Raw genomic sequence first — 17,911 nt, forward strand, 5'->3', positions numbered from 1 at the left:
GATTGTAATGGTAGAATAATTGGAGCCAATGTTACAATTTTTGTAATTACGTTGGTATTTTTATTTTCTATTTCCCTTTTACTAGATGTCATAAAAGGTAAAGTAATACATTTATTTATGAATAAGTCAAGATACCTTGTACAGAAGATACACCAGATAGGCCACTTCAGGAAGATTTTGTAGCAGAAATATCCACACGAGGGGCTTTAATTCCTTTATAATCTGGAGAGAAATAAATATGGATGGTTCTAAATGAACAACCGCTGTATCCCTAAGAGTAGACACATATTACATAATACAGGGGACAAAAGGGGTAAGCACCCTTTTCTATATAAAACATAGGTAGTAGGGACCAACCCCTTCTTAGGGAAAGACCATAGGGACCAATTTTGTAGTGACAGACTGAGATTTATAAAATGGAATCCACCTATAAGACTTTGTTGTTCCATCAGGATTCCTGTACTTGCTACAAAATGTTGACTCTGAATCTCCATCAATGGCATTCCAGCAAGAAGCCATGTCACAAGTGTGAACAGAGCACTGGATATGCTCATGTTTGTCTAAGCTGTTAAAGGACACCTGTCATCAGGTCTGTGTCACTAGTCCTGTCACTACTACCTGTTGGAGCAGCTCACAAGGATCCCATCCCAGCCTTTATCTAGTCAATTCATACATTAATCATTATAAAATCATCTTTTCTTTATTATGTAAATGAGGCTGGTCACATGGTCAGAGGCAGTGATGTCACCCCTGTTCCCCCTCCCCTCTCCTCCCCCTGCTCATGTCTGTGTGTAATGTATAGTAAAGCATGGCTAGTGTGTGTGCTGCATCTGCTGACATGCTGCATCCTCCTAATATACAGGTGAGAGACACAGACATCAGCTACACATGAATCTGACATGTTCTGCTGTAACATGGCTGCCTGGAGCTGCTGTATCTCTCCTATACACACACAGGCTGCAGGGGGTGTGGCCACCAGCACATGGAGCAGCTGTCAGTCAAGCACTGGGGTGTGTGGCTGTGCCTCCCACTCATGAATAAGCTGGACAGCTTGAATATGCTAATGCTTCATTGGACACTTCACAGGTCATTTGCATACTGCTTTAGGACCTCATTGCTCAGGTTTACAGGCATGTAGAGGGACAATGAAGGGATAGAGGCAATGCTCTCTAATGGCAGTTTATGAAAATATATTTAGTTTAGGGGGGTTATTTTGCATGACGGGTTCTCTTTAAGCAGTCATGATTACAGATCTAGTGTGGTGGTAGGTCACACAGCCTTCACAAAGCACTTAAAGGGGTTGTCCACTTTCAGCAAATAATTGATATGGTTTGTTTAAGGAAAAGTTACCCAGGTTTCCAATATATTTTCTGTATCAATTCCTCACGGTTTTCTAGATCTCTGCTTGCTGTCGTTCTATAGAAAGCTTCTATGTTTACTTTTAGTGGATAGAAATCTGTCCATGGTCATGTGATGTCACACAGATGCACAAGCCATTATTATCACAGAGAGTAATAGGAGCCGTGTTATAATAACGACTTGTACACCTGCGTGTCCATCACTTGACCATGGACAGCTTTCTATCCAATGGAAGCAACCATAGAAGCTTCTATAGCAGGAAAGCAAGCAGAGATCAGAGAAAACCACAAGGAATTGATACAGAAACTTTTCCTTATACACCCATATCAATAATTTGCTGAAAGTGGACAACCCCTTAAAAGGGTAAATGCGCTGTCAGGCACATGTCACCTACACAACTATACATTAAGAAGGAATATCTATGGGGAAACAGAAAGAATATTTATTGCGGAAAACATAATTTTACGCAAATGAAATTGTTTGACGTAGGTTATCATTCTCATTGGTAACAAGATTACTAGGAATACTCACTGCCAGGATACCAATGGTGACTTTAAGGAAGGCCCAGACCAAACCGATAACAAGTATGATGGTGTGAGGCGCAGAGATTTTATACAAGCCCGAAAACAGGACCAGGACTGTGAGGCAGAGCTGCAAATAAAGCAAACAAGAAACACTTATACGTAAGCAAATATTATAGAAATAAGCATTTACTTTGCAACCAGCATCCAAGCTGACTGGCTACACCAAAGACACCATTTTGAAACCTGAGATCCATGAAAGCGGCCATTTTGTGAAATGATCTAACGTCCAGTTTTAATCACTAGAAAGTGCTCTCATGGAGGCCATGTAAACTCTATTTTCTCTCCTGGTATGACCTCTTCTTGTACTGATTTCTAGAAAGACTGTGGTGTCCTAATGCCAAGTAAACCACAAGCACATTACCACTCAATAATGATATCCTAATGGAAAATCAATCTGAAAACCACAAAACAACTAATGTACAAAATGGTGGAATTAAACATTTCTGACAGAAATAATCCTGTGATACAACACTGTATTGTACTGTATTGAAAGTATTCATGGAAAGGTGTCAAAAGCTGCAGAAAAAAAGAGCATTTCACTGTCTAAACATGAAAACTTCACAAATATGACTGAATTATTGATAAGATGGCAAAGCACATTATCCCATTAAACATCGCAGGAAACAGACAAGTCAATTTTCGGCCATTTATTTCCATTTTAGCTCAACTAATTTGATCCTCCCGTACACAAAGCCTCATGCTTGATCTCAGTAATGACCAATTTCCTCGGTCTTAAAAATAGGGACTTACAGAACCTCCGCCATTTTAAGGGACCCCAGAGGTATCAGATACAACAGCCAGGCCATAAATGCCAACACATTTCTGCTGTTTGATGGAGGCCGATAACTTTGATTTTCCTTACTGCTGATGTAATTTAATGAATCCGTGACCACATGGATGCAGAGAAACGGCTAATGTAACCATACTAGAATGGGATTTGTACAATTACTAAGGAAGAGCACTGAAATGAATCGGAAATATAGATTATATATATAGTAAGTATCGGCACTTAAGTAGCATACCCCACAAATAAATTTCTTGTCTGTCTAGTGACTAAAAAATTCTGCAAACCAAGGTAGTTCCTTTAAAAAAAAAAAATGGGTGACAACCCAATAAGTAATGGTATCCACCTTAGTTATCACACAGCTTTATGTGATTCTTAATCTAACAGATTATTATTAAATTATTATAGTACTGTATTATAATAGTGGGATATATAGTCTGGGAGATCTGGATGGATTCTGTTCTCCTATTCCTCTAGGCCGGACGTGGCACTCAGCCCTCCTTGTGGGCACCCAGGCTGGTGCCCCAGGACAGATATCGCCTGACAGGACACCAGGCACCCTCTTGCAGTCCCAGGCTGCCCAGTGTGTGCCGCTCTCATTGCGATTTTACAGCCAAACATCATGGACCGGCTGGGAGGAATGAGTAGGTATGGATTATTACTGAAGTTCCTGGTTCAGGGCCTGCAATTTTTTCAGTTCAATGGGACTCTGAAGGTGAGCTACAAAGATAATCCGAATTTCACCGTTCAACTCTATTAACATCCCCAGGACGCCAGTACGATTGAGAGATGTGGCAAAGCAGTTCGCAATAAGTTACTGCTGTGTTGGCCCTTTGTGATAACTAATTGGGTTTCCGTTGTAGTGTGGGCACTCAGGGGGAGATTTATCATCAAGTTTCTGAGGTAAAACTGTTCTAGTTGCTCATGGAAACCAATCAGAGCTCAGCTTTCATTTTATAAACAGCTGTGGGAAAGTGAAAGCTATCTCTTTGCTGCCCAACTTTATAGAATAGTATGTATGAAAACACTGACAACCCCAGAGTTTAGTCACGAGGTGCACTTATGCTACAGAGCCTCACAACTTAGCACATAAAGCCCCGCTCACCTATGTAAAATGGCAGCTTTACTCTAAATTTTATTACCTTAGCCCTGGCACTCACTTTCCTCATTGTCATGGCCTATTAACGTATTACTTCTCGGGTTAAAATGATAAATCAGAAGGCAAGTAGGAGTCTGTCTACAGAGACTGCTCCACAACTTGGAACCCCAGTTTAAAGAATACACAAGATTAATTGACAACTGATACTGGTAATGCTATCTCTATGGACACGTAAGCTCTTTAAGGTTACAAGCAGAGACTGATTAAAGTTTATGGGTTTAATACACCAAAAGGGGCAGTGCAAACATAAAAACATAAAAAATGGTTACAGAGAATATACACACAATACATACATAAACAATAGTTATTACTACTGAAATAGTTGAAGTTACTTGCCGCTGTAAGACCCAGCTAAAAATATCTGGACATCCTTACAGATGGTATTGGAGTCTCAAGATGACTGACAATGGGAATTTGCATAGACCCATTTTTTATAGTCGGTGGGTTTTCCTCTCACCTTCCAGCTAGTTACATCCTCGAGAGAGGGATGTTCATATACTAATATAAAATGCACTATCATCCTCAGTGAGACACATTTTTAGGAACTCATAGTTCTTTCCAGAAAATGGTTATAATGATCCAACCAACCATCTTCCTCCACATACCAGATTTGGGGTGGCTAGGCTTAAAATGAGGGGTGTAATGTCATCTGACCCTGTTCCCAAGGAGCTAGAGTCCTGAGATTATTTCCCTTGACCCTATGCTGTTAGTAGGGCCTCTACATACTACATTCATTGTGTCAGAAGACGTACCCTTAAAGACCGGTGAAAAAGTCATTACGGCAGTCACCAAGGAGTTAAACTACTGCACTACACCACTTTGAAAACATAACATCGGAAACTAAAGTGTGGGGAAGGTGGTGGGGTGGGCCCACAGAAGTTGCCAGTCAAGGGTCCACAAGTTCCTATCATTGCTAAGCAAGAGCATTGATAAGGAGACCTAAATGCTGCTTTTTAAGATTAGAAAGCAAAACTAATAATATAAAAATAATAATAATTATAATAATAAAAATCACATTCCCTGCACAATATTAAAAAAGCATGACCTATGAGTTACAACTTAAGCTCCTGCACTTGCAATGAGAAATGTGTGAAGGGGTCCTCTACCTAAATTATTGCATTAATAACATTGTAGCGGATGGAGGGGGATTTTTGGCTTTGAGCCCCCCCAGGAACCCGAACAAAGGTATGAGGATGATTCTTTCTTCCCCCTAGCGGTGACCTTTTGAAAGCTCTGATAAAGGCAACGCAGGTTATATTAGTTACACAAAGATTTGCCAAAAACTGCAAATGATCAGAAATATTACTTTTTCTTAGAAAATGTAAAGCTGCTCTGTTTCGTTCCCTGGGGAAAGAGAACATGTTTTGTTTTCTTAGAGCACGTATCAAGGGGCAGCTGACACATCATGGCCTGGGGAATGTGCACAAACATATTACACACCCAGGGCTTGTCTGCAACCCAGCACATACAAGTAAGAATGCAAAGTTAGCTAAACATTTAGCTGCCAGCCATGATCACCTGTCAAAATGCTATAGGACAGTGATGGCAAACCTTTTAGAGGCCGAGTGCCGAAACTACAACAAAGACCCACTTATTTATCACAAAGTGCCAACACAGAAATTTAATTAGTGATTTATACTCCCTTCTCTGTCACAGTTTTCATTGATACCAGCACTCTGAGGACACCAATAAAGCAGAAAATAGTTCCAGGTAGCGCTGTCACTTTAAAATAGCTCTGTGCACAGCAAGTCCTGGGCTGTCTGGGACTGCAGGAAGATACCTGGAGTCCTCTGTGGTGATGGCCTGAGTGCCCACAGAAAGGGCTCTGAGTGCCACCTCTGGCACCAGTGCCATAGGTTAGCCATCACTGCTATAGGAGGTGGACATAATATTTTGTATTTTGAGACTATACTCGCTGGTGGGGTTTAACATGGCCTGTTTCGCATCCGGTCATACTCATTACTTACTGAAGTCAGCACATACTTTTATTACGTGTTAGGCCTCATGCACAAAACCGTATGGGGGTTTGTGATACTGCCACACAATGTGCAGCCATATAATGGCCCCTATAGAGGTCTATGGCACCCAATCACAGTAAGGTGAGCACACACTGTATCTGACCAAACTGGATGGTTGTGAAAAATATGGGACCTGTTCTATATTTTGCAGGAATACAGCTCTATGTAGAGGGGAGGGGTAAGAAGCACTCCTCCAGGCTCTTGAAAAAGTTCACTCTATTTGTAATGACTCTATATAATATATGCGTTTCACTTTTTGAAAAGAAAAAAAAACAAAACCTTTTGCTGATATTTATTGAGTCAAGTCTGACAGCCAAGGCAATTACTCTATAGATGGCGATACTCATTTTTTTTTCTAAAAAAAATCTTCAGAAACTCTGGGGTGAATAACAGCAGTATTGAGCTGCCTTATTAAAAAGATTTATCTGAAGCAAAGTAGAAAAAAAATTGATTCGCTTCAGTTCTGGAAAAATGGTAGATTCATTCCAAATTAACGAACCGACCAATCGTTTTGCTCCGAAAAATGTTTTTCTGAGGTTAACACCTCAATGACATTACCAACAACCAACTTCTTAAAGGGGTTGTCCTACTAAAGTAGGTAATGTGATCACAACTTTACAGTACGATTCAGACAACCTCGTCAGACTGAAGAGGCCACGTTACTATCTTTATCCAAAGGGGCATGAATTGTAGAAATACGGTGAAGGTTGCCAACAGCTTTTCGTCTTTACTTGTGTCATTTTATAATTAAATATGCAGTGATGCAGATACATCTGACTATAGGATAATAGTAACGATGATACGTCCAGTACCTGTGCCTGCAGATCAAAGGTAAGCAATGAGAAGCAAAGGCTCAACATGTTGTACTGCAGCTGGAGACTCTCTAGAGCGCCCCCCACTCTGAACGCCATCATATTCTGCCCCAGAACGAGACTCAGGGCACAGACCACGTGGAAGAGACCGACAAGTAGGATTACTATAAATCGAGGCTGAATAGAGAAAAATAAGAAACATATTGTTACAACACAAACTGGTATAAAAAGTAAAAGATGTTAAAAAAAAAAAATCAACCACATGCCAAACATAAAACAAACAAACAAAAAAAACTACAAATACTCATCTCCACACCTCTTAACTTCATGCCGGCGCTAAGCTTGACACACGGGGATCACCTAGAAAACAAACTTATAATTAGCAGCACAGAGTGCGGAGACAAAATGTCCTGAGCTCCGGGCTGCTAATTATGCACAACCCCAGCACCTTCCTCTCTCTCCCAAGCTGGGAGCATGGGAGAGGGAGGTGGTGGGGGGGGCGTGCATAATTAGCGTCCCAGAGCTCCGGACTTCTCGTCTGCTCCTAATTATAAGTTTGTTTTCAGTTGGACAGTGCAGGGATCAAGGTGAAGAGGAATGGGGGTGAGTATTGGTAGTTATTTTTAGGTTTGGTACATGGTTAATTTCCTTTTTAAGGTATTTAACAAATCTAACACTTATTTTATGGTATATTAACCTTTAATGCACTGGGTAGATCCTAGCAGTGTGATTATAAAGATTTGTTTATTTTAAGCTATCCTGTATTATTTTACTTTAAAACATTTTTATTTTTATGAAAATTAACCACGGGGGATCCAGGGGTGTCACCAGACAGTGCTGCACAAAATACTACCCAGCAATAAGAGATGTTATCCCCAGAGACATGAGACAATACAGACTTCAGATCAGCAATATATAATCCCCAGACCAAACAAATAATATAGTCACCAGGCAACAAATGAGAATACAGACTCTAGACCAGACTACAAATAAGGATAAAGACACAAGACCAGACAAGAAGCATTCTCACCCCAGACTAAACAAAAAATGCAGCCTCCATCCACACAACAAAATTAGAATACAAACCATAGACCAGAAAATAAATAGGGGGACATTTAGTGTGCACCAGCATATATTGAAAGCTCCCGCCTCCAGATATATGAAGATCTCCTGCCGGCTGCTCAGGCATACAATTCTATGCCAATTCTATTACTGGTCGCAGGCCATAGCAAGTCCGCAGCCAGGCGCGCCCCTTCAAGCCCCACCACATCCATATATACTTCGCATGGAAGTGGTGTAGAGGGGAAAATAATCACAATGCCTGGCGGTTTATAAATGTTGAGCCCACACCATACAATAAATAAGAACACAGACCCCAGACCAAACAAAAATTATAGGCACCAGGCAAGAAATAAAATAGAGAGATTCCAGAAAACACAGCAAGTACAAATACAGACCCCAAGCCAGACAGCAAATAAAAATACAGACCTCTGACCGGACAGCAAATAAGAATAAATACCTGGACCACGCGCAATAAATAAAAATACAGACCCCAGACCAGACAATAAATAAGAACATGGACCCCTAAAACCAATAATAATAGACAAACCTATAAAATAATAGACCAGACCAGGAAACAAAAAGAATAATAGAGACTCCAAATCATATGGATTTTAGCAGGATAATAATTTTGGTGTTATGAAAAATAAAAGAACAATATAGACAATGTTTTCTGGTGTTGGATGTATAAGAGACTCACTTGTATATCAGGTTTCACGTCTTTGGAGAGTACGCTGAAGTTGACTATTGAGCGAATCATTTCCAGTAAAATGGAGAGCACAAAGACAATGAGCTCCTGACGGTTCTCTTGCAGGATGCCACGAGTCACATAGTAGATGCAGAACACTAAAAAAAAGAGAAAGAAATCTTTATAGCAGGAAAATTGCTATTATAGAATCCTCCAATGTAACTAAATGTTATGTGTAGGCAATGCATTGTGGGGGCTATTGTGGGCTCCACTGGGGACGGGGACTGACGTGAATAGTGACATTTTCTGTATTGTGCTGCTGAATTTAATGGAAACATAAATGTAGCAATTTTGTTTTACAGACACAAAATTGAAAGCGTAAGATGCAAAAAACACTGATAAAAGGATTAGTAATGTGAAGTCCAGGTTTGTAAAAGAAATTATAACATTTTATAAAAGAAGATCAGATGAACTTACGCCAAAGGGTAGAGAGCAATGCATTGGAAACTCTGAGGCACTACAGCTTTTACTTCAAGCAAAGGGAGTGGGGAGTGCTGAAGGAGCAGAGGGAGAGCCAGTGTAACAGCCTGCGAAGCTGCAACTCTGATGGGCTCTGGCAACACCCTCCAGGAGCCCTACTGGTTCATAAGCATAAATTTAAAAGGTGATTTAAGTAGGAAGGAGGCCATAATAATAATAATTATTTATATGGCGCACACAGATTACCCAGTGCTGCGCAAAGCATGACAAATTGGTCCCTGTCCCCATGGGGCTCAAAATCTAAACAACCTAACAGTATGTTTTGGAGTGTGGGAGGAAACGGAGGCAACCCAAGCAAACACAGAGAGAACATACAAACTCTTTGCAGATGTTGACCTGGTTAACCCAGGACCCCAGCGCTGCAAGGCAGAAGTGCTACTCTGCCACCGTGCCGCCCACTATGGATAACAAATATCAGATGATTACCACAGTCATGGTGCCTGGATCTATGAGTAAGTGCCCCTGGCCTATCCATGCTTGATGGAAAATGTCCTTCATCCCTTTTATACACAAAGTATACAAGACTCTGTAGTTGTATGACACCATGAGGGTAGTTGGGTTGTAGCCCCTTCTGTACTCCGATCTTGGTAGGTGGTGGCTACCTCAATGTAGATATTTTGACATGTGAACATGTTACAGTCAATATTGATGTGTAACACAAGACTAAATAACTTTATAAGGTGTCATCTCTCAAGAATACATAAGGACATGTGACAGCACTTGAGGCTTAAAAAAATCCATGGTGCTGAATATTCAATATGGGGCTTACATAAATCACATTAAGACGAGAACAAATGCAAGTACAAAAATACAATACCACAAACGGGCATCTCGAACAAGCAGAAGGACCCTGCCTGTAAGTGCTCACAATCTATATGTGAGGGAGCATAGGAGAGGGGTTACAGTGTGTTGTAGGCAATCCAAAACAAGTGGGTCTTCAGGTTACATTGTGTGGGAGATGACTGGTACGTTGCCAAGTAACTGGCACAAATAAAATGTGGTGCCAACATTCAATTAGGGCTCTAGATTTTCATCGAGTGGGGAAAATATCGGAAAGGATACTAAAAGACTGCATACAGGAGTATGTGACATCACATGGTATAATAAGTGACAGGCAGCATGGGCTTCTAGGGGTAGAAGTTGTCAGACAAACCTGATCTGCTTCTATGAAGAGGTGAGCAGATGCCTGGACAGAGGAGCTGCTGTGCATATTGTGTTCTTGGACTTTGCAAAAGGTTGGGAAATAAGAGTTCTCCTAACAAGGCAGTCCTTAAGACACCTAACAAGGCAGTCCCTCAGACACCTAACAAGGCAGTCCCTCAGACACCTAATCAATTGGATTGAAAACTGGCTGAAGGATCGTATCCAGAGAGTTGTGGTCAATGATTCCTACTCAGAATGGTCACCAGTTATAAGTGGTGGACCCCAGGGTTCTGTGCTGGGGCCACTATTATTTAAATTGTTCATGAATAATATAGAGGTAGGAATTAATAGCATGGTGTATAGTTTTGCAGATGACACCAAGCTGTGTAGTGTAATACAGTCTATGGAGGATGTTCATAGGCTCCAGGGGGACTTGGACAAACTGAGTGTTTGGTCATTCACTTGGCAAATGAGGTGCAGTGTGAATAAATGTATGGTTATGCAACTGCAACATATGTCTTTGGGGGAGTAAATATAGGGGAGTCCTTTGTTCAGAAGGACCTGAGAGTGCTAATTGATGGTAAATTACATTACAGCACAATGTCAATCAGCTGCCTCTAAAGCCACCAGGATCTCCTCATATATCAAATGAGTTCTGGACTCTCGAGATAGGGGTGTAATACTACTGTTGTACAAGGAATTAGTTCCTCCTCACTTGGGATATGTAGATCAGATCTGAGCACCGGTCCATAAAAAGCTGGAGAGGGTACAAGGAAGAGCTACAAAAGTGATAAGGAGTATGGAGGGTCTCTGTTATGAGGAAAGACTAAAAATATTATACATTTCATTTAGAAGAATAAGAGGGGACATGATTAATTTATATAAATATATAAGTCCATACAAAAAATATGGTGAAAAGTTGGTTCCAGGTAAAATTACGTCACAAGGCAAGGGGGCACTGTCTCTGCCTGGAGAAAACAAGGTATAATCACCAGAGCCGACAGGGCTTCTTTACTGTAAGAACTGTGATTATGTGGAATAGCTGAGCTAAGGAGCTGGTCACAGCAGGGACAGTACAGAACTTCAAGAAAGGTTTACATGTCTTTACATTAAAGTAACATTGATGGTTATGTTATACTCTTACATCTCTTCCTTGGTTGAACTTGATGGACAATACAAAGCTGTCAAAAAACTATGTACTGTAAGTCATGGTTAATATTTTAAACTGAATTTGTAGTGCAATGGGTAACCAGTGAAGACACTGGCTTTTAGTTCGATGATTCTCAATATTTGCATTGCCAAGTCCTCCACCCTGCCAAAAACTGTGAGGCAATGGGGTGAATTCATGATGTTTTTAATGTCAGACATAAATTCTCCCCGCTGGCGGTCCTGCGCTCTGGCCTCTTCGTAAATACAGGCACAAACTTTGCTAATTTGGATCCGTAGAGTCTTTGCCAAAGTAGACTGGGGTCTCTGTCAATGTTTCCGTTGTTTTTCCAGCAGAGACTATAGTAGTAAGTGTGGCAGGCAGGGCGTTCAAGCAGTGGCCCACTCTTTGCCCCCCCCAGCTCCCTGCCCACTATTTGGGCCAATGCGCCCAAAGTGGATGGAGAGCCCAAAAACTGGTGGTGAAGTGGACTTTCATGTGTTTTCTCCTACAGTTTTCAGTATCAAAGGCAAATAACCGAATTAGGAGGTACTACGCTCTATAAGCTATAAGAAAACTTTTAAACATTCCTGGATTCTTGAAAGGAAAAGGAAAATGTAGGTTGAATTCCAATCTTTTACTAAGCAAAGGCCCTGCGGATAATCTTGAACCAAATTTTACATCTTCTGTACAATATCACTAAAGAGAAAAAGTTCCTTTGGAGTTCTAGAAGTTTGGGTTTGGTGTCCCAACTCGTAGCAATTGCACAATATTTGTGGTTTTTCATAGAACTGCAGGGGAACTTTTTACTAATTACTCTTTATTTTGAAATCTTATTATGGTCTCTCTCGTCTAATTGATGCTCTAAGCCTTATGCTTAACATGAGGAAACATGATAGGACACATTAAAGCCTTACCTTAAGATGTTGCAATCAGGTATCTTCAAATCAGGACATCTCCCCAGCACCTGATTTTTGTCTGGTGGTGTAACCTGGAGTTGAGCCATTACTAAATTAACTGTTTATTGTCTTATCCTAGGTGACTAGCGAGTATGAACACCCAATTAGACTCTTGATGTAAAGGCAGTTATCTGGTGTCCTATTTACGCTTGGGGAGGCTCTTATTTTTTCCCTGGTTAGGCTGCATGGGGCCACAATACCACCAAGTGGCTGAGGTCATTTCAATGCAACGTTATTGATATATATTTTCAATTTGTGATCTAAAAGGGTTGTTTTGTATTTATGTAAATTGTATCTTCCTATAGGTTTTCAGCTTGATGATTGGCTGGCACCCTGAAAAGTGCCAGAACAGAGAGAGTAATATATTGAATTCCCACTGTCTGGACTTCTAATACTATTTCTTGAGATTAGTTGTCTCACTTTTGACATATTTTAGGACTTGGTCCTTGAGATTACGACATCTGTGTGTTGCTACCACAGAGATTGCTACAAGCTTGCTGCAGATGCAGCAGAGCCCATCTGGCTCATAGGAGATCTTCCCAGCAAAGCTTACCACTGGTCCACTCTGATCTGCCTGCAAGCCAACAGTGCTTTTTATCGCTTACGGCAAGCCAATACCACAGCCTACTAGCTACAAGGGTAGGAGTTAGTACGTGCCTGCTGTTTGCTGCTGTCTTGGAGACTGCCAATAAAAGGAACCATGAGTAGTTCTACACATCTCCTCTTCATGATCTGTGTCCCTGGCCTGCTCTATCATAACAGGCCTCTCACAAAATATCTGCCGGGTAGATAGATACCTACACTGGGGATACCTTCTACAGGAAGCATTATTACTCTGTTATGTATGGTACACACATGGAAAGTGGAAAGGGTTTTTGATAAATGATCTTGGGGGAGCAAACTGTGTAGTAAAGATAACTGCATAGATTTGTCAAGCTGAAGTCATCAAGGGGGGTCTGGGTCAGTTAGAGAAGAAATGTAAATCAAATGACTAAATTCAGAAAAAAAATCTTACCCATGAATTGGTGATTTAGCTGTAGTGTACTAACCTATTTGGCATGCTATTTACTACTACTTTGCTCACTGTATGGGGTGATATTAGTGTCTAATGTAGGTGTTATGGAGTAAAAACATGATGGTTTCATTCAGACACTAATTGGTGGTAACATGTGATCATCATATGGGGGTGAAAAATCTGTCCAGGTCATGTGAGGTCATACATCTCATCTTACAACGGTATCATTAGACATGGCAAGACATGGATCTGTTTCTAACAATCCTTGTACCTGTGTGTGACATCAAATGACCATGGGCGGATTTTTATCCACTGGAAGTGACACTTCCTATTGAATGAAAGCATGCAGAGATCTAATATATTAGTATACAGTATTGAAAAATGCAATAGCTACAATAATATTTATTTACTCAATATAGATGGTCCCTTTGAGGTTCCTCCTAGGCTGCTCCAGGGGCAAGTGTGGTCATGATCTTGTCTGGTCAGTTCCTGGTTATATAGAACTTTTGCAACATGATAGCTTAAAAATTTATTGATTTTGAGCTAGTTCAGCCATGAGTCTTCTTGGGAATGATACAACAAGGTTTTCACACATGGATTTGGGGATCCTCTGCCTCTTCCTTGAAGATCCTCTCCAGTTCCCTCAGGTTGGATGGTGAACGTTGGTGGAGTCTCCTCATGGATGCTCAATTTGGTTTAGGTCATGGCTCCGGCTGGGCCAGTCAGGAATGGTCACAGAGTTGTCCTGAAACCACTGCTTTATTATTTTAGCTGTGTTCTTAAGGTCATTGTCTTATTTGGAAGGGAACCTTTAGCCCAGTCTGAGGTCCAGAGCACTCTGGAAGAGGTTTTCATCAAAGATATCTCTGTACTTGACCGCATTCATCTTTCCTTCAATTACAACCAGTTGTCCTGTCCCTGCCCCCATAGCCTGATGCTGCTACCACCATGTGTCACTGTTGGGACTGTATTTGGCAGGTGACTGGTTTTCTCCACACATACAGCTGAGAATTAACAACAATAAAGTTCAACCTTTGTCTCATCAGAACAGAGAATCTTATTTCTCATAGTCTGGAAGACCTTCAAGTGTTTCTTTGCAAACTGTATGAAGCTTTCATATGTCTTGCACTGAGGAGAGTCTTCCAACAGCACACTCCGTCATAAAGCCTCGACTGGAAGAGGGCTGCAGCGATGGGAGAAAGTTCAACAAAGTCACCTATCTCCCTTATGCAAGTCCGGAGCTCAGCCACAGTGATCTTAGGGTTCTTTTTTACCTAGGGTCTTCTCCCACAATTGCTAAGTTTGGCTGGATAACCAGGTCAAGGAGGTGTTGTTCTCATCATAAACTTCTTCCATTTAAGGATTATGGAGGCCACTGTGCTCTTAGGAACCTAGAATGTTGCAGAATTTTTTTGTAACCTTGGCCAGATCTCTGCCTTGCCACAATTCTGTGTCTGAGCTCTTTGGGCTGTTCCCTAAACCTGATGATTCTCATTTGTTCTGACATGCCCTGGGAGTTGTGATGTTCTACATAGACAGGTGTGTGCGTTTCCTAATCAAGTCCAATCAATTTAATTAAAAACAGCTGAACTTCAATGAAATAGAGTAAAATCATTTGAAGGAGGATCAGAAGGAAGTGGACATAATGTGAGTTAAATATGAGCGTTACAGCAAAGGGCCTGAATACTTATGACCATGTGATATTTCAGTTTTTGTTTAAAACATTAGCAAAAATGCAGAGTGCATATTTACGATAATAACTTTATTGATCTTAACAATTGGCTGCAGTGAAACAAAGAGTGAAAAATGTAATTTGTATCTACCATGCCATTACGTGAGCGCCAATCTTGTTGTACTTTGCACTTACCTACTCCTATGAGCTGTATCAGAGACACGGTTGAGTCTTCATTGCTCTGCTGCACCAGGTTGGAGATGGTTAGGCCCAAAACACACAGGAGGGAGATGATGGCGAGAAAGAAGTAGGTTTTTATTGGCCAGGGAAGCTCTGCCCAAGGCTTGATCTGGATAAATCCAAAAAATAGTGACAGCTTATTGATGCTATACGTACACTCAGAGTTCATATGTGTACAAGAAGTGATAATGTATTCTGTACGAGCAATATAGAATGGAAAATAACTAAATTGGATAGCATTGTAAAACGTTGTCCCTAAATGACTTTTCTAGAACGTCTCTTAGATGAGTCATAAAGGAGTGAACAGCGGAAGTCTGACTGCTGAGCCCTGCATCCATCCTGAGAACAGGTTAATGACAAATACGACCATCGTGGGGAAGTGTCCCCATGTGTGGTCACTCTCTGCCGCAATACATGAATCGATGTAATAGGAGCTAGAATATGTCTTTATGTATGGTCCTACTTATACAAGGTTTTCTTCTTAGCTTTGGAACATTTTCCCCTAAAAAGTGTGTGAATTAATAGAGCCCCCTAGTGGAAAACGAGTGGTATAACTATTATTTTATTTTACTTTGTTGATACCTGGGGAAATTTAGGTTTTCTGAAGGTCATGTCCAAGTCATGTCCATCTTTTGCAACATTTTTTATTTGGTGTAAAAAAAACAAACAAACACACATTGTAGACTTTCTGTATATACTTCTAGGGCCAGGGGAAATAACACAGCCACAAGCCTGCCCCTGATAAATAATACTGCACATGACTGCCCCTGATAAATAATACAGCCACAAGCCTGCCCCTGATAAATAACACTGCCACAAGCCTGCCCCTGATAAATAACACTGCCACAAGCCTGCCCCTGATAAATAACACTGCCACAAGCCTGCCCCTGATAAATAATACAGCCACAAGCCTGCCCCTGATAAATAATACAGCCACAAGCCTGCCCCTGATAAATAATACAGCCACATTACTGCCCCTGATAAACAACACAGCCACAAGCCTGCCCCTGATAAATAACACAGCCACAAGCCTGCCCCTGATAAATAATACAGCCACATTACTGCCCCTGATAAACAACACAGCCACAAGCCTGCCCCTGATAAACAACACTGCCACAAGCCTGCCCCTGATAAATAACACAGCCACAAGCCTGCCCCTGATAAATAACACAGCCACAAGCCTGCCCCTGATAAATAACACAGCCACAAGCCTGCCCCTGATAAATAACACAGCCACAAGCCTGCCCCTGATAAATAACAGCCACAAGCCTGCCCCTGATAAATAACACAGCCACAAGCCTGCCCCTGATAAATAACACAGCCACAAGCCTGCCCCTGATAAATAACACAGCCACAAGCCTGCCCCTGATAAATAACACAGCCACAAGCCTGCCCCTGATAAATAATACTGCACATGACTGCCCCTGATAAATAACACAGCCACAAGCCTGCCCCTGATAAATAATACTGCACATGACTGCCCCTGATACATAACACTGCCACAAGCCTGCCCCTGATAAATAATACTGCACATGACTGCCCCTGATACATAACACTGCCACAAGCCTGCCCCTGATAAATAATACTGCACATTACTGCCCCTGATAAATAACACAGCCACAAGCCTGCCCCTGATAAATAACACAGCCACAAGCCTGCCCCTGATAAATAACACTGCCACAAGCCTGCCCCTGATAAATAACACTGCCACAAGCCTGCCCCTGATAAATAACACTGCCACAAGCCTGCCCCTGATAAATAACACTGCCACAAGCCTGCCCCTGATAAATAATAGTGCCACAAGCCTGCCCCTGATAAATAATAGTGCCACAAGCCTGCCCCTGATAAATAATAGTGCCACAAGCCTGCCCCTGATAAATAACACTGCCACAAGCCTGCCCCTGATAAATAATACTGCCACAAGCCTGCCCCTGATAAATAATACAGCCACATTACTGCCCCTGATAAATAATACTGCCACATTACTGCCCCTGATAAATAACACTGCCACAAGCCTGCCCCTGATAAATAACACTGCCACAAGCCTGCCCCTGATAAATAACACTGCCACAAGCCTGCCCCTGATAAATAACACTGCCACAAGCCTGCCCCTGATAAATAATAGTGCCACAAGCCTGCCCCTGATAAATAATAGTGCCACAAGCCTGCCCCTGATAAATAATAGTGCCACAAGCCTGCCCCTGATAAATAATACAGCCACATTACTGCCCCTGATAAATAATACTGCCACATTACTGCCCCTGATAAATAACACTGCCACAAGCCTGCCCCTGATAAATAACACTGCCACAAGCCTGCCCCTGATAAATAACACTGCCACAAGCCTGCCCCTGATAAATAATACTGCCACAAGCCTGCCCCTGATAAATAATAGTGCCACAAGTCTGCCCCTGATAAATAATACTGCCACAAGCCTGCCCCTGATAAATAATACTGCCACAAGCCTGCCCCTGATAAATAATACAGCCACATTACTGCCCCTGATAAATAATACTGCCACATTACTGCCCCTGATAAATAATAGTGCCATAAAACAAGTTGCATACAACTGGGGATATTTCCACCTTTTTTTTAAGTCTGCTCTAGCGGTCTCCAGTATTCTTAAGTCTGGGTCGGCGCCCCAAAAAAATGTGATCTTCTGCCTCTTCCAACTCTGCTCTGAAAAGAGGTCTGGTTTTCGGTGTGGAAACTCCAACACAATTCATATCTGT

General features: G+C 41.5%; 1 protein-coding gene across 1 annotated transcript in view; it reads right to left on the bottom strand.

Moving 5' to 3' along the window:
* The window catches only part of LOC140135039 (uncharacterized), a 36,130-nt gene that overhangs the window by 4,911 nt on the left and 13,308 nt on the right, over nt 1-17,911 (bottom strand). The window contains exons 3-7 of the mRNA XM_072156006.1: nt 15,135-15,288; nt 8,476-8,621; nt 6,717-6,893; nt 1,891-2,010; nt 136-222 (exon numbers count right to left, since the gene is read on the bottom strand). Of these exons, the coding sequence (XP_072012107.1) occupies nt 136-222; nt 1,891-2,010; nt 6,717-6,893; nt 8,476-8,621; nt 15,135-15,288 (684 nt within the window). The remainder of the gene's footprint in view (nt 1-135; nt 223-1,890; nt 2,011-6,716; nt 6,894-8,475; nt 8,622-15,134; nt 15,289-17,911) is intronic.

Source organism: Engystomops pustulosus, chromosome 6, assembly GCF_040894005.1.
Source record: "Engystomops pustulosus chromosome 6, aEngPut4.maternal, whole genome shotgun sequence".
Taxonomy (NCBI): Eukaryota; Metazoa; Chordata; class Amphibia; order Anura; family Leptodactylidae; genus Engystomops; species Engystomops pustulosus.